Here is a 10,000-nt window from a genome sequence, read left to right on the forward strand (position 1 = left end):
CGATGACTTTGTTTATCCCGACGTTACCAAGCCGACGCAGGAGAGAAGCAACAAATACATCCGACAGAGGAGATCAGCAGCCATTAATAAAATCAACACCTGCTGCACACACTTCCTGTGTGCTCCGTCGGGTTTCTGTCTCTGAGTTTCTGTTGTTTGTTTGACTGTATGGCTCATTGTGGCATCGCTGCTGTGGGTGTATGGACATATCTGTAAGGCAGATGTCAGGGTTATGTCTGCTCCACAGATGCAACGCTTGGTGTCTAAAAACCAAAATATGGCAGCACTTTCCTTCAAATGTATAATTAGCTTCGTTATGACTTCATATTGAGTCATTATTTTACAGCATGGCCCTTAGAAATAAGCAGCTTCTCACTGTGGAGGACAGTTGAGGATGAAGAAGAACAGCAGCCCTGCATCCGTTTGTTTCCACTGGTAATGACCCTTCAGTCCTCTGACCTTCATCGTGAATTTATTGTGATGGAGTAGAGTCCGTCTCAGAAAGTCCCTTAAGAAAGATTGGTTGTGATATCTTAACCAATAATCATCTGGATCTGCCCTCAAAGACAAAAATGCTCACCCCACAAGAAAACACTCATGTGCGGCTCATATGATGTTGCATAATTTAATTTCTAAACAATAAAACATTCATGTGAATGACAGAAACCAGATCGCCGAGGCTCTAATATATGACGATGGAGACATGCATTATTACTAGAAGACAGAGCTGCCTTTATGTGCTGTTTGTAGCTTTAGGAGAGACTTGTTCGTGATTATAAATTGGACTTTTTTTCTCCTTTTAAACAGCATGAGGAGCCCATCAGAAACACTGTGGTGTTAAAGCAAAGCACCGGTCTCATAGTTCCATGTCACCGTCTCAGAACATCTTTGTTTATGCGCTCTGAAGGTCGCGTCTCCTCGCTCAGGAGTCTGGCACACCTTCTGAGGCCGCCGGAGGAAGAGGTGTTTACTCGTCTTTCTCTTATTGCTGCAGTTAACACGCCGATCCGTGTTTGTTTCCATTTCAAGTGCGTGTAGTACATTCCAAAGGAGTGACAGACACGATGCACTCGGCAGGAAGGGCAGCAAAACAAAGCTTTAAAAGGACTCGCTGCTGATTCGTTTCAGATCAAGACGACACGGTTCATGATTCAAATTGAAAAGCTTCTTCACAACGGGCCACGGTCTGGATCATCAAGGCCGTCACTCGTGTTTTGCACCCACTGAGAACCATGTCCTGAGCAGCTTGACTGTAACTGTAGTGTATCAGTAAGCTGGCGTATCGTAAGGCCCACTTTTTGTCTGTAAGTGCTTTAATGTGTCTGTAATTAAAGTTAACTGCCAGGGCCATTTCTGCAGAGCCGGTTTGAAGACCATAATGTGCTCAAAGCCACCAGCTCAACCGCAATGAAACAATTAGAGTCAGTGAGCCGAACTGCTGGTCCCCGATGGCGCTCTCCTCCCAGGCAAGAGCAATCAAGACTCATCCAAGGCATGACCAGCGGAGCCAGAGGGGGCCCGTGTCCGCACAGTCCTGATCCGGGGTCTGCGGAGCTCTACAGCCCACTGCGGCCGTCTGCGCCGGGCGCTGACCTGGGATCAGCTTCACTCTGCTCCACTTTGAAGTTTGGCCTCAGATCGCAGCGGCAGTTTAAGCCAAAACCACGAGACAATGAGACTGACTCATTTGTTTCCTACGATGGGGAAGAAAAAGATTTTCGGAAATGTGGCCGCATCTAAAAACATTATTTATTCATCATTAAAGAGGTGCTGCTTCCACACCCTGAGCCTGAAGAGACACGAGGCACCGCTGCCGCTTCAGGGACCCACTGTGTGACATCTGGAACAACTGCTAGAAAACTATCGGTTAGAAATCACGGTCCTTCATTTTAATCTGAGAGTTACTGATTGTGCAGCAACAACGTTTGAATGCCAGCGCTCTGGAGAGGAGGAGCCCCCCCCCCCGGTGAAGATGTGGTGCTTCACTGCATCAAACAAATTGTTTTCTGGTGTGACGAAACATTTTTTCCTTCACGGACGACTGACTTCCAACATCTGAGACTCGTTAGGGCCGTTACACAGAACAACAAGACCGCGGGCGAAGCAATGAAGAGATCAGACAGTAACTGATCAGCAACTGGAATAATTAGTTCAATAGTGATTTGTGATTACTATTACAGCACGTTAATGATTAAACACCTTGAAAACTTCAGTGCAATAAGAGAAGGGCCAGTGTGTGTGTGTGTGTGTGTGTGTGTATGTGTGTGTGTGTGTGTGTGTGTTGTTATTCTACACCACAAATTCAAGCCACAGAGCCACTGACCACATGTTTTTTCTCTTTCTGCCTCTATCTCTTGGCATTTTCTTCTTCTCACTGCTTTGTTCTTTCCCAGAGTTTCCATTCTTATTGCTTCACTAGTTTCCCATTCATTCATTCACTCACTCATTCATTCACTCATTCATTCATTCACCCTCAAACTTGTCAGTTAAATGGTTTTTTTTCTAAATCTGTTCATTATTTTAACAATGATCTAACTGATCTTGTTATTGGCTGATTATTAGAATAGTTGCTGATTGGGTTTTGATTGATCCACTAATTGTATCGGCTCTACAAATATAGAAGTTTTAATTCTGCTGTGATTCAGTTACAGACACATTAGCCTGAATAATGAATGAATGAATCATCTGCTGGGTTCTTTTTTCCTCTCACACTTTTCTAGTTTCTTCTTCACGTCGGCCTCACAGTTTCAGGTGTAGGACATGTAAGGCGACGATCGTCAGCTGCAAACAGTGCGACACATCGTAAAGTGCTGTCCGTGGTGCTGAACCTGTCTGCAGGCGCCGACCTGTCTGCAGGCGCCGACCTGTCGACGCTCCTCTGCTACCTGAACGTACAGACTGTGTGTGAAGTGCAGCACAGACGGTCCGGTTGACCGTTTCTCCAACAGTTTGGAGCTGCAACAAACATCTAATTCATTATCACAAAATCTGCAGGTCATTGGCTCCACTACTAGTTTGCTTCATACGAAGCCTGAGGAAACTTCTGCAGCACTAGTTGTGTCAAACCAACAGTCCAAAGGTCAAAGATATTCAGCTCACCGTCACATAGGAGAGAAGAGTTACAGAAGAGTTCACTTTTCAGTCCCCGTCTCTCTAAACCCTGAACCTCCTGCCATCTCTGAACTTTCAGCTCAGCAGGAACATCAATCAATCACTCCAATAATAATAAACTCAACTGTGTGTAGTTTCTAATTCAGCCGTGAGTGAAAGTCACACACAGTCCTGTAGCACCTGCTCTCCACTGCCACTGACACAAGATGTAAAATCACACAATAATGAATCACTCATATATGAAATAAGGGAACAGGAACAGACATCCCTGACGGTCTGTCTGCACAGAGGCACTGCTGTCCTGAAGTGGTGACACTGAAGGGAGAAACACGGTGGACGTGCTGCATACCTCAGCCAGGAGTCAGGACTTCCAGTAATAACTGAGAAACATCTGAGAGAGGAGCAGTGAGGAGGAGAGGAGAGCGGAGGAGGAGATATGGTTGTTGTCTGACAATGTGAAAAGGAAATTAAACAATGCTGAAACCAGACAGCAGACCCAGATTCTCCACAGGTGAAACGCACCAACACACGTCAGGCACAAGTACGGTCATCCAAACACAGCGACGCCGATCCAAACATCCAACTGCAGGTAAAGATAGAATCAGCTGACGGGAACTCGACTGAGCTCAAAAACTCTCCAGTGTTTGTCTTCAAAGGAGGAAAAGAACGTCGTGGCCACCATAATCCTTCGGCTTTTACTTCGTCATAAAACACGTTAGCTGATGAGACACTGAGGCCGTTCAGAGCAAACAGCATCAAAAGGACATTTGGCAGAAAAGCCTGAGCGGAGCAGCTGACCCTCCTCTTCACATAGTCCTCCATCTAAAAGGACACTTGGAATCTCAGCCTGTTGGACTCTGGCAGCATTCTTGACTTTCAACATTTCACAACTTTGGTTTCTCTTTGAAAGAAAAGAAAGTGTTTTACAGAGAACCACGTTCACGTTTCTGGACGTACCGAGTTTAAAAGAACAATGTGCAGCCCTGTGAGCTCACGTATGTTCTCAGCTATTACAACATGTCACACGCTAATGAGGAGGACAGAGAGACCCGGAGCAAAGGTTCTCTTTCCTGCTGTCGGACCTGCTCTGCTCAACTGGTGGGGTTTTGTCTGGGAAGGGGAGGAGACAGAGAAAAGGGAGAGAGAGAAAATGGGGAAGGGCAACCCCCCCACCCCCGCACACACAAACACATGTACATGTGCAGACACACATGCACGCACACATAAATGCACTCAGCTCTTCAAAGCCAAGTGGTTTTCATAGACATCCAATTACACTAAGAGATGACATCTGGGGAGCTGCAGCAGATAAATAAGGTGAAAGGAAAGACAAGATTCAGTCACCTCAGAGAAACTCCAGATAACGAGAGAGCGCTCCGCTGATAGAGATAGGACAGAGGGAGAGGCAAAGGAAAGAGGGAGGGGGCCAGAGGAGAGGGAGCCACACACAGGAGGAAAGAAGAGAGGCAGCGCACCGCTGCAGCGCTCAGACTCCGAGAGGCGAGGACAGAGGACAGAGGACAGAGAGGAGCTCGGCTCACTGACAGGACGCACAGCGCAGGGAGAAAGACGAGAGCTCCCGGGCTCAGTTACACACCCAAGTAACTCCAAACCAGCTCGACCAAACCAGGAGGGACAAAGACAGAGAAGAAGGGAGGGAAGTGTGGATCCTGTGACTCTCTGCTGGCCTGCCCTCTGTGGATTTCTCTGGACATTTTAGGAGAAGCAGCATTACTGTTTTTTGACTTCCTGTTTTTATTTATTCATTCTGTCCGTCTGGCAGTTTGGCATCTTTTACCCAGACCTCCTCCCACCTTCATCCTGCCCCCTCCCTGGACGGGGGAAGATAAATGGTTAGGGACGTGTGTGTGTGCAGCGGACTGTAGCACAGTCTATGAATGAAATGATAGTGTGTGTTTTTGTCTGTGGATGCCAGAGTGTGGGTGTACATTCAAACTTTTAAGAGGGATTCAAAGTGTGTGTGAGAGTGTGTGAGAGTGTGTGAGAGTGTGTGAGAGTGTGAGAGAGTGTGTGAGAGAGTGTGAGAGAGTGTGTGTGGGAGCAGCCAGGAGCAGAGCGGCAGTCTTGGGAGGAGAGGGAGGAGGTGCTGAGAGGTCTTTCAGGCGAACCCCCAGTTGTTCCTGCTGCGAGGTGATCTGAGTTATGGATGTTGACGCATTCCTGCGGCGCTGCTGAGGAATAAACAGCTCAGGGGACGACAGCCCCCACCCGGCCGGCTCCTCCACCCGCACCAACGTTACCCGTAACGCTACGCCCGCCGCCGCCACCAGACCTGCCTGCGAACACCTACGGTCCCAGAGAGGTTGTGGGTCCCCAGACGGAGGAGGTGTAGTCGGTCAGGGGGGGTTTCTCCCACTCTCGCTCCCTCTCCCTGCACCCCGCTCAGCATGCCCCAGCCCCTGAGCACCTCCACAGCTCTCCCAGCTCCACTACCATGTGTAGATGGACAGTGACACAAGGTGCACCGGTCGCCTGGTTCTCCTCCTGCCCCCGCCGCAGACCTCCTTCACTCCTCCTCTCCCTCGCCTTCCTCCTCCTGCTTCTCCTGCTCGGACCTTCCTCATCCTCGCCGCTGCCCGCTTCTTCATCGGACTCTGAACAGAACCACAATGCACCGGGGGGAACTCCTCCGGACATCTTCGTCTCACACCCGCCACCTTCCTCATCCCCCGCACCGCTGCACGCATCCTCTGCGAGGTTGCCACGGGCGACCAATGTGTCATCGTCGTCCGCGACGGTCGTCGGGCGCCACGTGCGGAGCAGCTACAACCACCTGCAGGGAGACGTGCGCAGGAGGAAACTGTTCTCCTACCAGAAATTCTTCCTCCGCATCGACAAGAAGGGAAAAGTTAATGGCACCAAAAGTGAGGACGATCCATACAGTAAGTGCAGCGCCTTCCCTTCACACCTACACGCTGTTTCAGTTTGGGACGCCGAGGAGCTTTTACTGGATCTGAGTCACTTCATTTCCTCTTAGACTGTTAAACTGGTAGAGGAGCAGCTGAACACAAAGGGGAGTCCGCTTTATGAAACTTACAGTCATTCTTAAATATCTAGCAGAGAGGCCTCAGCGGTCCTCTCCCTCTGCAGCTGCTGTGTTTGTCTCTCAGAGAGGTTGGTTCTGTTTTTCCATCCTTCACCACACAAAGACAGGTGACTGGGCCAAAGAACAAATACCAGAGCTTCACCCTGTGCACAGGCTACAGAGAGCCGGGGAAGGGAGAGCATGACGGTGGGAGAGGGGAGGAAAAAACAAAATGAGTAAGCCAGGGATATAAAAAAGAGAGAGAGATGATCCACTGGAACCAATTAGAAATGGCCCAGAGAAAGTTCCTCTTCTTTGAGGAAATATCTAAAACACAGCTATTACCAAACCCCTGGGGAGAATGACAAGTACACTTACTCCTTGCTGCTATTGTGCTGCAGCTGTAATCGTGGTGGGCATATGCTAAGTCTGAGGTTGTACACGCTCACATGTAAAGTAATAACCATGCGATTCCAGCTGCTTTTCCTGGTTGGGCATTTTGAGGGCTGTAAAATATGATTTTAACCTTTATTTATCCTGAGAGGGGTCACTGAGCACACATGCTGTTTTGTCAGCACCACTCAGCTTCACATTCACACAGCCACACTGGCTCACAGTGGGTAGACTCCCAGCTCCCGCTCCTCCTCTGTGGGGCGCCGAGGAGCCCCAGCGGTGCCTGTAGAGCACCAGGACGTACCGCCACTGCAGGTACGACCGAAGGCACTGACTTAGAGGATCAAAGAGTGCTGCGGACGCATGTGGAGAAAGAGCATTAACATAAAGTTATGACTGAAGCCTTGTTTTCACTTAAAAACCAAACAGCTACAGACCGGCAGCACAGACCTCAGCTGGCCATCTAATCTGTGCACAAGCTGATCTAAACACTGTGAGGCTCATCGTCATCATTGACGACGGATCGGGACATCGTCCTGTGGGCCACGTCTTTATCTTCTAGTTAAGCACATCTGGAAGTTGTCCAGGACGGCCTCGGGGCACAGCGGCGTCCTTTCTGAGGGACGGCAGAACATTTACCTGCCCACAGCTTCACTCAGCTCGCGTTCTGGACGTCTCACAGATTATACAGCAGGCTCTCACTGCACCAGGCCTACTGAGTGTGTGTGTAGCCTTCAGAAATTAATCTTTATCAATCACACACCTCCATATACATGCCATAAGTGTGTATGCATCTGTCTGTGGGTCTGTACAAGCCTCTCCTGCTAAGAGCACACACACACACACACACACACACACACACACACACACACTTACTTCAGCACAGAGAGACCAGTCTTGCACATGGCCTCCATATGGCAAAGCCCACTTTTATTAGGGCCAGGGCCTGTGTGTGTGTGTGTGTGTGTGTGTGTGTGTGTGTGTGTGTGTGTGTGTGTGTGTGTGTGTGTGTGTGTGTGTGTGTGTGTGTGTGTGTGTGTGTGTGTGCCACTCAGACACCAAGGCTCTGCCAGACATGGCTGAAGGAATTTCAATTAGCGTCTCTTCCTCCCTCCCCTCGCCTGCAGTCCTGACACACACACACACACACACACATGCATGCGTGCACACACACACACACACACACACTTTTACACACGTGCACAGCTCGGCCATTAGGGTGCAACGTGTCACTAACTGCGACGGCATCAGGTCATGGCATTAGAGGAACAATCCATCAATTTCAACAGCTCTCGCCACTTGATTGCGGTGGGAAACTGTTAAGAACTTTCTAGAGAGAAAAAAGAAACCTTTAAATATGCGGACTTGGCCACGGAGGACAAACCTTCAGGTCATTCTTTATCTTGGCAGCATATTTAGTAGGCATCAAGTATCCACCTGAGACCAAGAGCAGATGTTCAGCATGTTTCAGATTAAAGGATGATGGTAGAGATTTGGTGATAAACTGAAGAGATCTGGCTCTGATGAAACAATGATTAACTCGTGTGTGTGTGTGTGTGTGTGTGTGTGTGTGTGTCTGCTCACTATCATATCACACGTTAAGACGCTCGTGCATTGACAGTGTTTGCATCTGTGCACAGCACTTTGTAAGCTTAAGCGCCACCTCCTGCTCTTTTGCACGAGCTCTGAAATCAGCAGAGAACAAATTGTACCCTTCAGACGAAACCAAACATAATTTCATTAGATTCTCCTCCCCGGGCCGAGAACATGGATGTGGGATTTGACATACTACACATTGTGTTTTTTGCGAGACCATTACTGCTCAGTTTTCTAAGGGCCCTCTGCTCATTTTTCTGAGCTCCAGGTTCGACCATTGTTCATTTATGCTGTGTAGTTTTAGAGCTGTTTTAGAGACCTGCACACAGACTTTGGGACAAATGAGTTCTCTGCTGCAGGTTTCTGAGCTCATTAAAAACACATGGTTCTCTGAGATAATGCAAAGCTAACTTACAAAAATCCTTTAGGTATAAAACACACACACAACACAGAGGGCTGCATTTGCTCTGATGGGACGGAGCAAACATCTAGACGTTGAGCCGAGACTAGTTTGTGAAAACTGGACGCCTCCTTCAGGAAAGCGTCCAAACGAGACTCGGCGAGGGGGCAGTTGTCGGTGTCGTTATCGCGGTCTAGTAGTCTGGTAATGTTCAGGAGGTCAGATTGCAAATGAGCGTCATTAGATGGTGTCAGAGGTGATGAAGAAGTTTCAGCCGCGGCTCCGGAGGGTCGAGGCTCTCCTCCACAGCCAGGCCGCTCTAATCATCTTGTCAGAGCCGAGGACCGTACATCATCCAGGGTTTAGACGCTGCGCCGTGAGGCCGCGCTCACTCGTGCATGTCAGTGTTTGTCTAGTGTTCCCGCCATCGATGTCCATCTATCTCACCTCGTGAGACCTTCGAAACGAGGCGCTCCCAGTCTGAAGGGAAGCCCTGCAGGGCCGTCACGTGACCAGCACGCTGCCACTGACCGTAGCAGCAGGACGTCCTTGTTCTCGTCCCTCCACACCTGTCACATCTTGATGACAAACAAACGAATAAAGCGGCGAAACAAACGGTCACGTGTCTGCAGTCCGACCGCAGACTTGTGGTCGTGCGCAGCTCAATTAGTACCGACTGGTGCCGACTGGAGCGCAGCTGGAGCTTTGATTGTCAGTGCGGCCACCCGGACTGCACGAGCTGCCACACATCCTCATCGTCAACGTAATCACAGCAGACACGTCACCCACCGACATGAATTAATCCAACGCACCACGATTTATGGAGAGTCTAATACACGGGGCATTATTCTGATTTAGTGCAGCTTCTCCATGCACAGGGTGATTACACAGGTCTGCCCCCCCCCCCGGCTCGACCTCAACCTGCTGACCCCAGTCAGGAAGCTTTGTTCATGCAAAGGTCAGCGCTGCACAAACAGCGTGGCCGTGGCCGCCCTGTTACTCTGAGCAGAGGCCACATTTCATTTCATGCCAGCTGGTTTTTCTTCACAAGTTCTCTTAAAACAAGAGAAAGAAAATCTGCTGTTGTTGCCATGTTGTTTCAACCTGTTTCACACACAAATTAACGTGTTTTCACGGATGTATAAACACCGAACAAGACAAAACCTGCACGAGAAGCAACGGGAATTACAGCTAATTCTAGAAAACAAGTTGATTTGTACCAAAAATGCGGAAATTCTCTGGCAGATTTTTCCACTTTTGGAAAAAATTGGACTATTAGGACTCTGTAAAAACAAGTTGGTGAGAAGGAGATCTCTGTGGTTACACTACGTATTAGACAAATGCCCTGATGTCTCTCCTCTCACACATGAGGAATGCAGAACCAACATGTGTTTCAGAACCATCTTTCTCCTGTCGATGACTCAGCAAGGTAAAAACCTGAAGTGCTGCTCGCC

General features: G+C 49.0%; 1 protein-coding gene across 1 annotated transcript in view; it reads left to right on the forward strand.

Moving 5' to 3' along the window:
- The first annotated feature begins 5,478 nt into the window (after positions 1-5,478).
- The window catches only part of fgf10a (fibroblast growth factor 10a), a 16,036-nt gene continuing 11,514 nt past the window's right edge, over positions 5,479-10,000 (forward strand). The window contains exon 1 of the mRNA XM_070850747.1: positions 5,479-6,014. Coding sequence (XP_070706848.1) covers positions 5,567-6,014 — 448 coding nt within the window. The 5' untranslated portion in view covers positions 5,479-5,566. The remainder of the gene's footprint in view (positions 6,015-10,000) is intronic.

The sequence above is a fragment of the Pempheris klunzingeri genome, chromosome 19, assembly GCF_042242105.1.
Source record: "Pempheris klunzingeri isolate RE-2024b chromosome 19, fPemKlu1.hap1, whole genome shotgun sequence".
Taxonomy (NCBI): domain Eukaryota; kingdom Metazoa; phylum Chordata; class Actinopteri; order Acropomatiformes; family Pempheridae; genus Pempheris; species Pempheris klunzingeri.